This window comes from Siphateles boraxobius, unplaced genomic scaffold (genome assembly GCF_051911475.1).
Source record: "Siphateles boraxobius isolate OS27281-9 unplaced genomic scaffold, OSU_SipBor_1 22, whole genome shotgun sequence".
NCBI lineage: Eukaryota > Metazoa > Chordata > Actinopteri > Cypriniformes > Leuciscidae > Siphateles > Siphateles boraxobius.
Window position 1 is genome coordinate 38,160,407 of NW_027508833.1, and position 18,360 is coordinate 38,178,766.

The 18,360-nt window shown below is 35.3% G+C and overlaps 2 protein-coding genes across 15 annotated transcripts in view; both read right to left on the reverse strand.

Annotated features, from left to right (window-relative positions):
* The window catches only part of dnmt3ab (DNA (cytosine-5-)-methyltransferase 3 alpha b), a 68,290-nt gene extending 63,727 nt beyond the window's left edge, over positions 1-4,563 (reverse strand). For 5 of the 8 annotated variants that reach the window (XM_077240076.1, XM_077240071.1, XM_077240073.1 and 2 more), the window contains exons 1-2: positions 4,417-4,544; positions 2,451-2,542 (exon numbers count right to left, since the gene is read on the reverse strand). In XM_077240076.1, coding sequence (XP_077096191.1) covers positions 2,451-2,528 — 78 coding nt within the window. In that variant the 5' untranslated portion in view covers positions 2,529-2,542; positions 4,417-4,544. Of the gene's footprint in view, positions 1-2,450; positions 2,543-4,416 lie in introns of all 8 variants that reach the window. The other 3 variants (XM_077240074.1, XM_077240070.1, XM_077240075.1) reach the window with 3 other exon arrangements.
* A 1,568-nt stretch (positions 4,564-6,131) lies between these two features.
* dtnbb (dystrobrevin, beta b) overlaps positions 6,132-18,360 on the reverse strand; it is a 52,100-nt gene continuing 39,871 nt past the window's right edge. For 3 of the 7 annotated variants that reach the window (XM_077240082.1, XM_077240086.1, XM_077240080.1), the window contains 9 exons: positions 16,841-16,934; positions 16,479-16,564; positions 16,146-16,259; positions 14,537-14,633; positions 14,354-14,374; positions 11,628-11,787; positions 10,350-10,439; positions 10,216-10,269; positions 6,132-8,992 (listed from right to left, as the gene is read on the reverse strand). In XM_077240082.1, coding sequence (XP_077096197.1) covers positions 8,943-8,992; positions 10,216-10,269; positions 10,350-10,439; positions 11,628-11,787; positions 14,354-14,374; positions 14,537-14,633; positions 16,146-16,259; positions 16,479-16,564; positions 16,841-16,934 — 766 coding nt within the window. In that variant the 3' untranslated portion in view covers positions 6,132-8,942. Of the gene's footprint in view, positions 8,993-9,103; positions 9,138-9,382; positions 9,816-10,215; positions 10,270-10,349; positions 10,440-11,627; positions 11,788-14,353; positions 14,375-14,536; positions 14,634-16,145; positions 16,260-16,478; positions 16,565-16,840; positions 16,935-18,360 lie in introns of those variants that run through there. The other 4 variants (XM_077240083.1, XM_077240085.1, XM_077240081.1 and 1 more) reach the window with 4 other exon arrangements.

The following is an 18,360-nucleotide window of genomic DNA, read 5'->3' on the forward strand; positions in this document are numbered from 1 at the left end:
ACATCTAACAAAAAGTTTGTGAATATATATGTTTATATATATATATATATATATATATATATATATACATATATATATACACACATATACACACATATACACACATATATATCCTAACTTTTATGATAGATGTGATTAATCATGATTAATCGATTTGACAGCACTATAAGAAACTGATATTTTATATTTGAATTTAATTGTACACATATATAGTATATACACATGTATATATTAAGTTTTTTTGTAAAAAAATTTGTAAAAATTAAAAAAAAGATGTCTATTCATTTAAAATCATAGTTCAGGACATTAGCGCTCTTTTAGCATTCTGGTTTTCCTGTGAATGTCTTCCCACATTATGACTAACAAATCCTGCTAACCTCACACAACCTTCTCATTACAATACACAAGTAAACATACAAAAGGTTTAAACAAACAAAAACAAAGAGTGTGCACAGAAATCGACATTGCCTTGTGTGAACTCAGTAACACTGTCTACATCTTCGCTCTATTTCTGTCGGCAGCCGGTTATTTAAGGCAAGAACTGTTGCCAAGCAACAGCACTACGAGCGTAGCGCGGGTCCATGGGTGCAGCGGCGGGGAAGAATGAAATCCCCTGTAAGTCAGGCATACGCCAGCCTCTCCTACACAAACCAACACCCACGTCACTAAACACAGAGCAGACACTATCTCTCTTAACAATTCACTCATGTTTACCAATTATGTTCCCTGAAGCCTCTACACTGTCACCTGATGGCCCTGCGGTGGAAATGAATCATGTCGAATTATAATGATACACTGAATGAAATATTGTGTATGATATTGATGGATTTGAGGAGAGAGTTAAAGGGATTGTTCACCAAAAATTGTTATTCTGCTGATCATAAAAGAAGATATTTTGAGAAATGTCTCAGTGGTTCTTATGTTCATACAATGGAAGTCAATTGGCCCCAAAACTCTTTTAATGTTTGCCAGCATTCTTCAAAATAAAATGTTCCATAGGTGAAACAAACTTATACAAGTTTTCATTTTTGAGAGAACTATCCCTTTAATTTTGACGTGTAACGTAAGAAATGGAAAATGAATCCATAAAATGAGAAAATAATGTGACGATTCTGCTGTCTTCTGAAAATCAAATGTTTTTACAAGTAATCCATCTTTTATAAGTGGAACATTCCACATTTTGTAATTTCTCCATTGGGGTTTTACCTGTGACTTCATCAACAGAGGAGTAGAAACATTTATAAATGAGGACATGTCACGTCAACTTGCAAAAATGTGCAACTTTGCCTTGTTTCATTGTGACTAATGGCTGAATGTTATACTGCGCTCAAGTAATGAAATAAGTACCATAATTACTATATGACAGGACTGAGCTGTTCACATCCTCAAAATTATGAGTTTATATAACACGGAAGTACGTTTTTTTTTTTTCTGTGAATGTCCGAAACTTATGATTTATTAGCCGCTATTGAGAAATAACGAGAATATATCGAACTGCAGTAAACTGTAAAACTTTTTTGTGCTTTGTTTCTGCTACAAACCAGCGTGTTTATAATTAAGACAATACATTAAAATAATAAAAGCTAAAAAATAACTGGAAGCGAATGACACGGGAAGCCAGACACATTAAAATTACAAATGGCTGTGCCCTCTCTTACCTGAACAATAAGGTGGATAGCAAAGATAAAACATCAGGTAAAAGTCGTTATGCAAATGCTTTACTAATAATCTTTTTATTTATTTATTGTGACATTAGATAGTTATTTAACTCTGTGCTAGCTGAATTAAACCGTAATGTATGTCTTTTGTTTATTTTATATTATTCTTGCTGTTAAGACTAACAATAATCCATAATATGAATGATTAAACAGAAATATTATAAAATGACTGCTTAGTGGTCAGGTGGTACAAGTCTGAAGTAGTGCTGGCATCTAACATATATATATATACATATATATATATTTACAAACTTTTATGTAAGATGCGATTAATCGATTTGACAGCACTTGTCAGAAGTTTACATCTTGTAATTACTAAGTCAGAATCTTGTAATTACGGTAATTCCAACATGCATTGAACGTAATTTTATGCCACCTAATTAATATAGAAAAGGATCATGAATATTAATTATGCGACATAATGCTGCTGCATGAAGAGTAACATTACATTACGTGATCACCACTTTTCAAATAATTCCAGCGACCCTGGTCATCTGAATGATGCGTAAATCTAGTACGTTTCTAATTTAGAAGGTTTTGGTTGTTGTCATTGTCGTTTTCTCTTCAAAGCTAAAGACTATTTACAAAAGACCATTTTTGCATATGCAAAGTTAGCATAAGGGTTTTAAAAAGCCTTGACATTTCAAGTGACAGATGTGGTAACTAGCCTTATTTGAGACAGTCCACAGCAGGCCAACCATAAAAATGTCCAAGGACTCATTAACCTCTTACCATTTGATTTCCGTTCGTGTCACAGTTGAAATCGGAGCTCTTGAACACAGGGGCGGTGGTGACTGTGTTGGACGGCATCTCCAAATGAGTGACTGTTGAATACAATGCAAAAGTCAAAAAAGGTCAAAAACAAAATGTAAAAATAAAATGAAAAAATTATGACCCTCTTTCTTTAGGATCCCCTGTGAAAAGGAACACCATAATCAGAAGACAGCACTCAAACATAACATTCAGAATATCAGAATTATTATACAATCATTATAAGATCCCTCGATTCACAATAAAATGTTGCTCTCAAATAAGTAGGATGAGATGCTTTTAAATGTATATATGTAACAGACTTCTTAATGTCTGATAAGTGGTTAAAACACTGACATATATGCAAATCATTGGGAATAATAAATTAATAAGATGCACATTCAGTGCATGCATGAGAAATCGACCTTAATTAAACATAATTTTTCAGTCTAATACACCAGAAAATAACGTACTGTTGAGTTGTCTCGTATTCAAAATGTATGCATTCTTCTACTCTGACATGAAAACCCTTCTCAGGGGTGAAATATGAACTCTATTCGCTTTATGGTATTTCCTATTTTTCTCCTCAGAGCAGTTTTAAAGGCAAATGCACATTGTATTCTTCACTGCCATGTATGTGCTTCAATGTGCTTTCTGTACAAGTAGGACACCAAAGTCCCATGAAATTAGATTTAGAGGTCAATAAATTAGGCGAATCTATCGTTAAAGGAATAGTTCACCAAAAATGTAAAACTCTCTTCTGAATACTTTACTTATTGTAGTGTCATTCCAAACTTGTATACCATATTTTCTTCCAGACGAAAACAAAAGAAGAGGTTTATCAGAATGTCCACGTTGCTCTATTCCAGATAATGAAAGTAAATGGTGACCAGGGGCTGAGAAGCTCCAAAAATAACAAAAAAAACCTCATAAAAGTCGCTCAAATGACTAGTGTGCTATATTCCAAGTGTTCTGAATTCATTTGATAACTTTTGTTGTAAAACAGAACAAAAAAAAAAAGAAAAGTTGTTGACTCAAATCTCATTTGATGCCAAACGACATTGGATTTCATATGATTTGTAATCAATCACAATGCCGAAATTTGAATATGTATAACAAATGACATTTGAAAATTATGGTTAGTATACAAATCTATGGCTTCAGAAGACTTGAATTATAGATCAAAAGTGCCACTGGTGACCATTCACTGAATGACCGTATTTAATTTTTTTGGGATAACTATTCCTTTAACTCTTACAAAACAATCAAACTGGTAACCATACAGTGGTTTCTACAGTAGGCTTCTAACAATAACTGTAACTGGTATTTTGACGTAAACTGGTCTCCATAAAAAAATTATAGGCCTACAAGGGCAAAGTCATTAATATTCAATAACTGGATCAAATGTGTCACACAGGTACCCAATCACAAGGTGTTAATTGATCACATGTCTATCACAGTCTTAAATGCATAAAAAGCAATTTTAATCATCCGCCTACTCGGATTATTCGGCGATAATAAATGACAGTCATTTCCAAAAGGCCACGGCGGCTTAAAAATTAGACCCTCTCAAAACCTAGGTGAGCTCCCTAGTACCTACACAGCACTTTTGGGCATCTTAAGCGTGTCTTTTGCTATTTTGGGGTATCATAAGCGCGTGGAAACGGAATAGTGCCCTAAAATGCTGTCTAAGTAGGAAGCTCGTTAGGTTTTGAAACACATAGCCATTGTTTCAAATCGAGCGGATTGACGACGCGCTACAAATGAACGCTCTTCAAGTTCAAGCGCATATCGCAGTGCATTAATCGCACATCTGTAGGACCTGGAAAAACCACTGGCCACATCGCGCCACCCCCCTCTGTATCGTCCCCCCCAAAAAACTGGGAACCCCACGGCGGAGACTTATTTCGATGGCGGCTTTAGGTTTTACACAAGCAGTGTTAATTACCCGCTTCGCCAAGTTCCAGGCCTGACCCCTTTATGTTTTCGCTGACTCCCGGATCCTCCTTCTGCTTCGCTCTCCCCGTCCTCCACCACCTCCCCAGCCGGCCAGCTCTCCTCCAGATGCTCCGCTCACACTGACTGCAGCAGAGGCCAGCGCTCCGGTAGCAGCTCCGCGCGGGTCCTAGAGACAGTTGGGTTACGGGTCGGGTGTAGAGAGTCATAACTGAACCTTCACCCCTATCTATTTTCTCAATGCTATAGATCGTACTGTGAACGATTCATACATTTAAGCATGTTTTTAATCAAAACCTCATACCTGGATCTTTCAGTGAAAACAACACACTTCTCTTTGGTGAATGACATCTCCAATCAATTAACTTAGTCAGCTTAAACCACATCTTTTTAAAAAAAATCTTTTGCACTCAGATGTAGCCTACAGGATGTCACAATGTTGAAAAAAATATATGTCCTTACTTCCGTTTCATTGTGACTTTAAGACCTTTTAGAGGCTGAGCTGTTATTCACAGAGGCAGAATATAGTTTTGTAAGAGTGCTGGATTATGTTCACACACATTTATTTTGTTGATGAGCGTGACTATATCATCATGTATTAAAGGAATACGCCATATTTACTTTTTCGCAAATGAAAACGAGGCTGTTACATATAGCCTAGCCATAGCGTCCATTGAAATCGTATAGGCTACTTTTGTGTGCTAGGGTATGCTACCGAACATTAAGATAATGCAATATTGAAAAAAATGTCTGGAATAAAATGCTGGAAAACATTTGTTGTGAAAATTACACGTGCTGTTTAACCTTAAAGTTGGAAATGGAAACCCTATTTCCGTTGTAGTCTAGGCTATACACGAACAAACGGAAAGGGAAACTTTTCTGTTTTTAGTAGCCTATTGTTGAGTAAACATAGCCTCAGTCATTCATTAAATCAATGTGTTATTTGCTGTATTTTTTTGTATTAATTATTTGTTAAATGTACTTGCAATTTACTTGAAAGTGAATTGTACACCAATTTTTTTTCTTCTCAGTGTTTAAAAATTAATAAGAGAAACTGTAATGCTCATTATTAACATTGAAAGATCCCGTCACATTTTTGATAGACGATTGGAAGGCATCATGTAGTTTACGCATTAGCTGGAACCGGCCTAAATAATAGGCCTTGAAAAAGCTAGATAGGCTTGAGCTAAAGAAACAATCTCAGCTGTACTTGCATAACTGGAAATTGGAAATAGCTGCCTGGGGGTTTTACAAAGATGGCCGCCAATATAGACATGCCTTTTATGTATAAGGTCTATGAGTCCCTGAGACTTTTTCAGGACAAGCCCATTTTAGGTAAACATGTTCAGTGTAAAAAAAAAATGGAAGGAGGGGGTTGGTTACGAAATCTCACAGAAAACTCCTTGTGCATACAATAGCCTACAAGTTATTCCGCCCAACTTTTACTTTTGTGCTGCACTTAAAAAAAGAAAAGTCACATGAATGACATGGAAGTAAGGAGTTGGCAAAGGTACAATTTTCTTGGTTGTCCGTGGCATAAATGTTTTGTAATTCAATCAGGACTGCTGCTTAAATTAAACATTTAATCGTTAGGCGTGTGTGACCCCTTAATCCCAGGGTCCCTTTGACAACAGGTCTGAACCCAATCCTACAGGAGCTGATATACTGTATAACTCACACACACACACACACACACATTCATTGTCCTTTGAAGTTTTTCTTTACCCTTTAATAGTTTACAAAAAGACATAGGGGTGACGTAAACATAAATACGGACGTAAACCAATGCAATAAATGATTGTTTACAGCAGCAAAAACCCTCAAATGAAATAATTAAACAGTGTTTGTCGCTTCAACTGACAGTTGTTTTTTAAAAACAATAAATTCACAAGTTGCTGAAGAAACTAAAACCTGATGGTCAGGATTTAGTTTTTGAAATAGTGTTTCGTCAAACTTTGATAACATAGGAGGTCCTCTGTTGGGGGTCCATCTGTAACATATAAATCTGCAATGATGCTTGAAATTGATTTCAAGCAGGGTTCCTTCCTCTTAAACTGTATTGTATTTCAACCATTTAAGGCACCCCATAATTAGTTACCCTCTCTGTGGACTGCTTCAGTAAATTCATAATCAATAAATTGTGGTTTAACACACACAAATACACAGAACAAAGACCTTAAAGACACACTACAGGTTGGCAAACAGTTTGGCACAACTTTTAAAGGCAGAACAATATTTTTTTTCCCAAAAATCACAGGTAAATAATGACTGCATTCCGACTAGGTCACATACCAAAACTCCTATCTAAGGGCTGACTTGCACATGTGCAGAATTTTTATTTTATACAGCACTTTATACAGTACATCTAGGCACACACCTACATTAGAAGATTGCATTCATATTTGTAGCAAATGTTGGAACATAATCGAACTTTCAAACTTGCCATCTGAGAGTATTTCGTACGGTCATTCAAGCTGTATTATTTCTTGCAAATTTAAAAAATGGCATTAAATTCCCAACTGTATTTTATATTCCTTTCATTGAATCACAGAACAAGCATTATGATCATGTAAAAATCGATTTGAAAAGCAAATATATAATATTTCACCCACTATAACAGAAGCGACACTTTGTTTTCCAGTGTAAAACATTGAATGAGACCTCACTGTTCATATCGTAGCCATTCAAAAGACCTCCTTATGCAGAATTACAAGCATTTTAAAAAGTATTAAACAGTGAATGAATCATTACACCTACTGAGTCCCTCATAAATGTCAAAGAATCATAATATTCTACACCAAAACTCACTTTAAACTGTTGCTCAATGGATTTATCTAATTTAACATTCAAATGTTAGCGGTCATAAACACAATGTATTTTTTTTTATAATGGTAATTATTATTTCTTATTTGAAACCAACCTAACAAAGAACAAATCACGAGTAAAATAAAGTCACATATGTTTAATAATTAGAGAAATGTAATTATTGAACCTGAATTCCTTCTGATTCAAGTACAGTAAGTCAAATTCATTCAAGTCTTCCTCGTGACAATAAAGCTTTAGACTCTTCTTAACACTGCAACACTATAGAAATTCTACTTTGGTAAAACATAATTATGTCATAAAATGTCGAAATTATGACATACAGTCATAATTATGAGATAAAAGTCAAAATCATGATCATCAATTATAACTATTTTTGTGATTTTTCTTTGTCAATTATGACAAAAAAGTCATGATTATGACACTTTCTCATAATTGTGACTGTAATTATTACTTTTCACAATTTTGACTATGTAATAATTTAAACTTTTTACCTTATAATTATGACTTTTGTCATCATTTCAGCTTTTATGTCGAACTTTTGACTTTTATATCATCATTTTGTTTTATGTTATAATTATTAATTTTCATTGCATAATTATAACATCTCATAATTTTGACTTTTATCGCGTAATTATGATTTACCCAAGCATTTTTCTTACGTGGCAGAAATGGGCTTCCATACGATACCGTTTCTGTTTACTGTCCTCAGCCATTCCATAAAGATTTTATGACATGTGCTAATCTTTGACATTTGACCTTTGGGAGGGTCAAAGTAAATTCCACCAATTTGTTCACAAGTATTGCTACCGTGTTCCTCTCTCAACAGTCCCTGAGCACTTGTTTCATTTATTTCACACAAATATACACAATAACTGAACTCAATAAAGCTTTTGAAATAACTTTTACACAGAGACGTGTGCACTTTAAAGATGGCTGGCTAAGCTGGTTTTAGGATATACGGAATCTATCCGCATTCCATCAAAGTCCCTTTATTCTCTCCAGAAATACAGAGAGATACAAATGCGGTACTCTAAACTAAGAGGCAATACTGAAGCGCTAAAACAACGGCCACAACGACGGGCTAAACTTAACACAGTAGCAGAAATCACAGACAAACGGCGAGCTCAACGAGACGTCCCTGATATATGGCGGTTCTGATGCGTGTGATGCAGAAGCAGCAGTTTGATGATCAGAAGACTATAAGGAGCGACGGAGCAGGCATAAATGTTGCATGCAGAGCAAATACAAGCCCTCTCCATCTATCCAGCAGAGCCACTCCATGCATTAAAACACAAAAATCATCACTAATCATACAAAAAAAGCCTCCTTCGTGGGGAACATCTGGAAAAATAGCTACAGCTTACATCGATTTGAGTGAGTGACGTCATGAAGATGCACAGTGCGTTCGTTTCAGAGAGTATTAATCACAAATTCATAAAGTTTTTTTTAAGAAAGCAGAAACAAGCCATTCTCATGGGTAACATGATAACAATGGGTTTATACAGATAGACATAGAGCTATATTTATATATATATATACTGTATATATTTATATACTCCCTAATAAATACAACTTGCACTGTGCAAGATGTGATGAAGAGTTTTTTTTCACATAGTGAAACCCAGTTGGTGAAGAGCATGCATTTGTGCGAATGCCAGGGAGGTTTTGATGTCGCTGGATCTTTCCTGGGGCTTAGAATGAAGGGGTGGATTGCCTTTTCCCAGAATGCTTCAGCGATGACACTGGACAAAACACAAATTTTAAGTTAGGGGGTCATGACGGCACCACAGCACATTACACATTAAACTTTGGCATTCAGGGCAGGACTAGTCAACGCTCTCAATTATACTTACATGAAATATTCTATATTCTTTTACTCTGACTCAGCTAGAAGAAAGAAAAGAGGCCTTAATCAAACCGAGAAACTACTGACAACTAATGACTAGCTTATGTAGGCTAAAAATTGTGGATGTTTAATCCCTTTAAATAACTAAGGATGCACCGATATTAAAATGTAACTTTTTACTGTATGTCCGATAATTCAGATTTATACTATTTTTTAAGACTTTGTCTATATAAATTGAAACTAAAATGCTAAAACTTCATTCTTTTTAACTGTAGCAAGTAAATACTTTTTTATTTTTTTATTTTTTTAAATCTCTTATGTTCACCAAGGCTGCATTTATGTGATCAAAATACAGTAAAAACAGCAATATTGTGAAATTTTAAATGAACCGTTTTCAATTTTAATATATTTTCAAATGTAATTTATTCCTGTGATGGCAAAGCTGAATTTTAAGCATCATTACTCCAATGTCAATATTATCACAGTTGAAGTTGCTTAATCATTTTGTGGAAACTATGATACATGTATTTTTCAGGGCTCCTTGATGAATAGAAAGTACAGCAAATGAACAGCATTTTTTTAAATAGAAATCCTTTGTAACATTAGAAATGTCTTTACTGTCACTTTTGATCAATTTAATGTGCCCTTGCTGAATAAAAGTAGTAATTTCTTTAAAAAAGTAGAAAAATCTTACTGACCCCAAACTTTTGAATGGTAGGCTATGCAAAATTGAAGAAAAAAAAAAGATATATTAAATCTCCACTGTAAAAAAAAAAATTGCTGCAATTAGTTAACAACTTAAAATTTGTTGAGATAACTTAAATATCCAGCTTAACTAAAGTTAACTAAACTTAATATTTTAAGTCAAGCACAAATACATAGTTTAAGTCGAAACAACACATTATTTCTCATTCTAATGTTGAAATTTAAGTTGTGATAAATAATCACAACAATAATTTTTTACAGTCCAATATCGACTGATATGTTGCTAGTATATTGTGCATCCCTATAAATAATAGCTTGGTAGCTTATGGAAGACAAATTATATCAGCTGTTATTCTAAGAGAACGTAAGTAAAGGAATAAGGGTAAAATGGCAAACAAAACCTTTGGGACTCACCCTTCTCCCTTCCATTTCGCAAATGCTCCTCTTCATCCTCCAGACCGTCATCCACTGTGAGATTTACAAACGTTAGTTACCACTGAAATCATGAAGTAGATACTTAGAGGACAGAAGCAAGTTTACAAGAGTACCTGAGTGAAGTTCTTTCACCAGTGACGACATCGTGTTTGTGATCGAGTCTGCAGCCACCAAAAGATCATTACGGAGATTTCTTGGTACACCTGGAAGAAAGAAGATCATTTTCAGATCACAATAAGCAAAGCTAAAAAGATAGATATCAACCAAAAATTAATTTAGCGAATTTTAAAATTTCAGTCTATTCCTCACTCAGAGCTATCACGTTGCATTAGAAGACTCGAAATATAGTCAATAATGGTTGTATAGAATACCTTTATGGTACATCTTGTCCTTCTTAAAGATTGAAAGTATCCAGTAAAGATTGTCCCAGTATCCATCTACTTTAATTGTATGGGAAAGATCAGCTTTGACATTCTTCTAAATATCTCCTATACATCTCCTAAACATTTTCTTTTGTGTGGATGATCATGTACACTGCCGTTCAAAAGTCTCTTCTGCTCACCAATGCTCTATTTATTTGATTAAAAATACAAAACAAACCCAGTAATATTGTGAAATATTATTTCAATGTAAAACAGCTGTTTTCTATGTGAATATAGTAAAGTGTAATTTATTCCTGTGATCAAAGCTGAATTTTCAGCATCATTACTCCAGTCATCAGTGTCACATGATCCTTTAAGAAATCGGTATAATATGATGATTTGATGATTTATGAAACATTTATGATTATTATCAATTGAAAACAGTTGTGCAACATTTTTTTAGGACACTTTGATGAAAAGAAAGTTAAAAACAACAGCATTTATCTGAAATAGAATCCTTTGTAACATTATAAATGTCTTTACTGTCACTTCTGATCAATTTAATTCCTCCTTGATAAATAAAAGTATTGATTTATTTTATTTATTTCCCCAAAAAAATTAAATAAAAATTCTTACTGACCACAATGTTTTGAACGGTAGTGTTTAATGTTACAAAAAATTCTATTTCAGATAAATGCTGTCCTTTTGAACTTTCTATTCATCAAAGAATCCTGAAATAAAAATGTAAATAACTGTTTTCAACATTGATAATAATGAGAAATGTTTCTTGAGCATCAAATCATCATATTATCCTGATTTCTGAAGGATCATGTGACACTGAAGACTGGAGTAATGATGCTGAAAATACAGCTTTGATCACAGGAATAAATTACACTTTTACTATATATTCACATAGTGCAAATAAATGCAGTTGAGCAGAAGAGACTCTTTTTAAAAACATAAAAAATCTTAGCGACCCCAAACTTTTGAACGGCGGTGTACGTCAATGGAAAGCATCAGACTCCTCACCCTGAGAGAAGGCATCCAGCACGTCATCTCCGACCCCTGCCAAGCAGTCCTGCGGTGTGTGTGTGGGGGTTGAGCCAGCCGAGGTGGAGCGGATGGGCATAGGCATAGTGCAACTGGCACTGTGGCTGGGTGATGAGTGGGGCGAACTCCCCGTCTGAGACTGTAGGAGGGGGTGAAAGAAAAACGCAAACATTTCATTAGATGTGTAACAACCTGAACCTCCATTGGTCCCTCGCTCCCCAAGAAACACTGGTAAAAAGCTTCAACTGCAGACATGGTTATAGATATCAGATTTATTTTGGACATCGGACCTCATTTCCAAGTTAGCCTGGGTGTTATTTATCAGTGGGGACAGTTTTCAAAAATGTACATCCAGTCCTTCCAGTGTCATAGTTCACCGGTGCTAGGCTAGCGCGAGTCAACGGTATCTGCTAGCCTGCATTAAAAACAGTTTTACCCACTCCACAGTCCACCAAAAGCAAATAAATGATAACGCCAGACTATCGATGTAAATGCCTGTTGAGAGAATAATGTTAGAAATCAAACTGCTCTTGCATCTCAATGATCGCATTACATTTACAGTAACTAGTTTCTCAGCAGCGGCGGAAGTTTACTTTGCTCCGGTTAGTAGCACTGCGCCGAAAAGAAAACACAGAACAGAAGCGCACTACAGTCGGGACATCTAGCTAGCTAGTAGTAGCCTTGAACAACGATATTGAAACATTCGATTGTAAACGAAGGAATTGGTAACACGGTGATTCGTGTGCATTTCAAAATTGTAAAAATAAACCAAATAGATGGTCACCAAAAAGTTTCCACTCTCTCGGTTGCCTAGCTAACTTAATATCACTCCGCCGCTGCTGTAGACTGTGCTAATAAATAAAGGGAACAAAGTATAAATATTGCAATGCGATGAAAAGGTAGTTTGATTTCTAACATTATTCTCTCAACAGACATTTACATCGATAGTCTGGCGTTATCATTTATTTGCTTTTGGTGGACTGTGGAGTGGGTAAAACTGTTTTTAATGGCAGTCTAGCAGATACCATTGACTCGCGCTAGCCTAGCACCGGCCAACTATGACACTGGAAGGACTGGATGAAAATTTTTGAAAACTGTCTCCACTGATAAATAACACCCAGGCTAACTTGGAAATGAGGTCCGATGTCCAAAATCCTGAAGCTCCCCTTTAAGGTTGTCTCCATGTAGTGCATTCTCTGTGCGTCTTTGGCCTGAGAGCTCACTGAGCAGCATGCAAGTGCCATTAGACGAGCAAAAGACTGGTGGAAAAGGGCTGCACTGTCTCACAGATTGATGCTGAGCCCAAGGCCTGTGGCCCAGTGCCAGGCAGCAGATGGCTGGCCAGACTGCAGTCACATTAGACGTGAGGTGCTTAGCCTTGATGAAAGGAGAGCAGGTCTCTGATATTTGGCAAGGAGACATGCGGCTCGTGGTCCCTCCCTGGGTCACAGGAACAAAGCAGCAGGACTTGACTGGAAACGGGTGCTTCATGTCCTCGTTATGAGGAGCAGACGTGATAGAGATCGTCTGCGATAAGCTCACGAGATATCTATGCTTTATTCTCATTAGGCAACTTTCACTTATCAATCATTTTGTAGTGGTAAAGTATTGAACAGTTCCTGTTAAAGAAATAACAATTCTGTGATCATTTACTCATCCTTTTGTCATTTCAAACATTTACTATGTCTTGTGGAACACAATGGACTGACAAGCCCAAAAAAAAAGTAAAAAAAGAGTATGAAAGCACCGCTATTAAAATTCTGGTCGATAATTATTTTCATGTTATAGCTAAATACCGCTGAATGTCTGATATTAAAATTCTATACTGTTTTGTCTATATAAATGTAAAATAAAACACTAACAACTAAAATCAATCATTTTAAATGCTGAAAGTGTTTTTAGGCATCACAGCATTAAAATGTACTGTCTTAAAAATGCATATTTATTTTTTGATTTTTTTTAAAGATTACCTTATACAATTACAAGATTACATACTAAATTTTTTGTAGTAAATCCTGAGTTAATATTTTGTAAGCGTTCATTTCAGCAATTTTATATATTTTTATTTTACACAAAGACAATATAATATAATATAATCATTTTAAAAACTGTAAGTGAATTCAGGCTTCATAGCATTATAATGTACAGTGTTACAAATGCATATTTATTTTGAGATTTGCTAAAGGTTTCACTACAAGATTACAGTTGATTGTAATACAATCAAAAGTCATACACAAAGATAAGACATATAATATAATACTGTATGCATTATAACGTACAGTATTAAAGTGCATATTCATTTTGAGATTTAATAAAGATAGCATTTAACAGTGTTACTAATTTTTTAAAAAGATTAACTGTAAGTGAATGTCATACGAGTCATTCGGACTAACTTCATTCATAGTATTTTTGTTGCTTTTTTGTTGGTGTCCCATTCACTTTCAATGTATCGTAAAGATCATCCTGAACATTCGAATATCTCATTTTGTGTTCCATGGAAAGAAAATCAGGATGAGTAAATCATGACACAACATTTTCGTTTTGTCAGTAATCCTCCCCGTTTTCAGCGCTGTGCAACCCATTAATCTTTAACCTGTCAACTTTATGTTTTACCATACACAATACATAGGTTAGCTCAAACCTTTGCAGCTGTGACCCAGTGTGTTTACTCCAGAATATTTGAGCTGTAGTAAAGAAACACTTACTGCCTGTTTCTGCTCTTCATCCTGTCAGCCAGAAGATGAGAGATGATAGTGAGTGAAAGCAGACACGCCAAAGACAGAGGTGGTGGAGAGAAAAAAAGTGAGTATAGAATGAGAAAATAAATGATGTTGTCATACATGCCATGGGAAATGAAGAGCCAAATTTTTGTCCAACAAGTTTGGTACCTTCAGCAACCTCATGAGACCTTCCAGCTGGACCATCAGTTCTCTCCTGCTCTCCTGCAGAGCCGACATGCGCCTCTCCAACTCGTCTTTTCTGTGCCTGAACAAAATGACAAACAAAATTAATAAATGAGTCACCGTGTGAATCATAAAAACCAATGACTGCCAAATATATAACTTAAAGGGCAAATATGATGGAAAACAGGATTTCCTATGCTTTTTTGAAATGAAAAGCTAGCTTGTACTGTTCATAACGCAAATCTCCCTCCACAACCCACTCATACACTTTATGAAAACTAAGTGGGAAAAATGGCTCATGGTAAAACAGTATTGAATCCAAAACCGTGAGTATAGAGGTTATTTGTATATACTATTCTTAAAGGTGCAATAGAAAAAAAACAGCCTTATATGGCTCAAAAAGACTGGAAAATGGTCATGTAAAATTAAATTACGGTACATAACCTTTATTAACATTGGGACAAAAGGTTGGGACAAAAGGTTTGGTTGATGGGACAAAAGTGTAGAATATGCCCCCTTTTTAGTCTTTTAAATCTGCTGAGAAATACACATAATGCGGTTAAATCTCCATTAAACTAATACAAAGAGGGAAAAATCAGCACATAATGGAAATGTGCCCATTCGCTGGTCTCATAAAACTAACATATTATCAAGGAAACTACCGTCATTTGGCTCCTACATGCCCTCTGGTGCCCATTAAAGGTACTCCGGTTAAGTAACTACAGGGAGCAAAATCCCATCCCAACAATCTCAAATGTTCTGGTTAACTCTGATTAACACTATATCCAGTGCTCGAAGTGGGCGGTACTCACCAGTACGCAGTACCGGCACATCTACATTTTACTCTTAAGCGTACCTGCACTTTTTCTTACGTACCGCTACTTCTCGCATGTAGCCGGTACTCTACCACTGACAGAAAAAGCATCAGTTTTAGAGAGATTGGTAATGACCTAACGTTACATAAACTACACTAACCAGAGGGCACTACGTGACTTACTTCAGATCTCGACGAATCACGTAAAGGCAAGCAGTCAGCCCAGCCTATCAGAAGTTCACTTCTCAACGGACGCTAGTTCAAAAAAGCTGTCTGATGCCTGCGGCTTCTGCCTGACCGTAACAGATTTTTCACTGCTGCAAATTGAAAACCTAGAAACTAAAAAGAAGTGTGTCGAGTTTGTAAGTCATTATGTTAGCCTGGCTTCAGAAAGATACTAAAAGAACGCGTGTGCCAGAGCCAGACACGTCAACACTGGTCCAAGTCCAACCAGAAACATGGGGTACGATTCATGAGCTTCAAACACGTTGATGTGAGCCGAACAGCTAGCGTTAATGAGGAATCTGCAGCTACCAACCTTTAGTCAATGACACCGTTTTCACACATGTGCGCACGCACACACACGACTTGTTTAAATACATTTATCTTGTCAATAAATAACAATAAATTGATGTTGTACCAGCAATATCTCCAAGTTTTGTTTTTGTCAATGAGATTTGCCAATGAGAGAGTACCAGCACCTTTTTATCCCCACATCAAGCACTGACTATATCCATTGTGTTATTTTTTGTGCATGCATGTGTAATTGTGTCTGTATACCGCAGCAGTCGTAGCTCTGCCAGTAGAGTGGGGTTCTGCTGGGCTTTTTCAGGGGTGGGTTGAGAAGCCTGTTCATGTTCCAGACGTAGACGCTGGATTTCTTGCAGGATCTCCCTACATACACATCGCACACAAAAACGGCACTTACCGAATGCACTCAATTCATGATCATTATTCTTTAATGGGACAGTAAATATGAATACATAATGAGTTACTTTAATTTAGCTGTGGCATTTGAAGATCATTTAATAATGGTTACAAACAAGCATAGAGTAAAAGCTCTGACTTCATATGGGAATTTAGAGATCTGTAAAGAACCGTCCAAAAACCCACCTGTTTTTATTCTCTAATTCTGCGATGAGCTGCCTCTGTTGCTTATTAGCATCAAAGTTGAAACTCAGATCAGTTGGAGGGCATTGCTGAAAGACAAAATAATTAGAGAAGAGCATTACTAATTAATTATGCACAAAACGTATTAGAAAGATGCTGTTAAATGAAGACATCAAGTTATGGGTGCATAACAGCCAGATGTACAGTGAAAAGAATATTACCAAACATGCAGTTGATTTTCAATAAATTCCACACAATAAAACAAATGTGTACTCTTGTGTGAACTTCCTTAACAAGACGTTCTCCCGCGCCCCTGTAGCGTATGGAGAGGTGTAATTTGAGTGTGTTTGTGAACTGAATCTCACAGTGGAGTTGCTGGCCTCCGCCGCCAGACGAGCGGCATATCGAGCGATAAGACGGTGTTCTTCATCCAGTCTGCTGGGACTCTCGAGGGTGCTACTGTCCACACACAGAGAGAGAGAAGAAGAAGAAATACATTCAGCGGGAAGAAGAGAGCGGTGAAGCATGAGACAGATGAGAATTACAGAAATCAACATGAGTAATGAAACTTCTGAGATGATAGATGACCATCAGGAAAAAGACTTTTGGAGAAGCTACTCTGAAACTGTGGCTGATTAATATAATATAATATAATATAATATAATATAATATAATATAATATAATATAATATAATATAATATAATATAATATAATATAATATAATATAATTATTATAATATAATATAATATAATATAATATAATTATTATAATATAATATAATATAATATAATTATTATAATATAATATAATATAATATAATTATTATATTATAATATTCCTTTTTCACATTTCCGTGGTAAAAATGCATTTATATGCATTTATTATACAAAGTCAAGATCAATTATATTATATTATATTATATTATATTATATTATATTATATTATATTATATTATATTATATTATATTATATTATAATAACTACTACAGCTAGTCAATCTACAGGTCATGATACATATTATTTATATTTAAAACAATATTTAATTTTATTAATATAATATAATATAATATAATATAATATAATATAATATAATATAATATAATATAATATAATATAATATAATATAATAAATATAATAAATACATCCTTTTTAAATTTTTTAAAAAGTGTTTCAGCAATTTTATATACAGTAGTCAACATTTGAAGTGGATCAAAAATGTTCAGCAAAGTTGTCCTAAGACAAGAACGAGAATTGTTCAAAATTTGTGTATAACTTCAATGAAAGGTTTTGATGTTTACTACTGTACATTTATATACATAAAAGTCAAGATATAATATAATATTTATACAATATATAACTATAATACATTATTTTGAGTAAACTTTGAGCACATTTAGTCAGTTTGTCTGAATGGATGTCGAGCACAGCCGTGTGCAGTGTGTCTGGGTCTGATGTTATAGGGTCTGGCGTATGGCTGGAGCAGATGATGGAGCATATGTTTTCCTTCCTCATTAAGTGCTCTACAATTAGGAGTGAATCACATGCGTATGTTTGAACGTGCATATGCTCTGGCAGTTAGATCCCACACACAAACACACATTCATGAAAATGCACACGCCACATTCATCAATCAAATGTAACACAAATATTATATTAGTCTGATAATACAACAGGATAATAAATGAGTTGCATGGAGCTTTACTGCGGTGTCAGTCCCTGTGACCCGCCTGAACTCTCACGTCTCAGGGGAGTGATTCATTAGGAGGGTTGTTTCGATGCCAGACGTTTCGCAGACAGACATGGTGTTTATAATAATCAGTGTCACGCTGAGAATTATCCACTGGAATCCACTTATTAATATGGCACCCTGACAACGACTGTT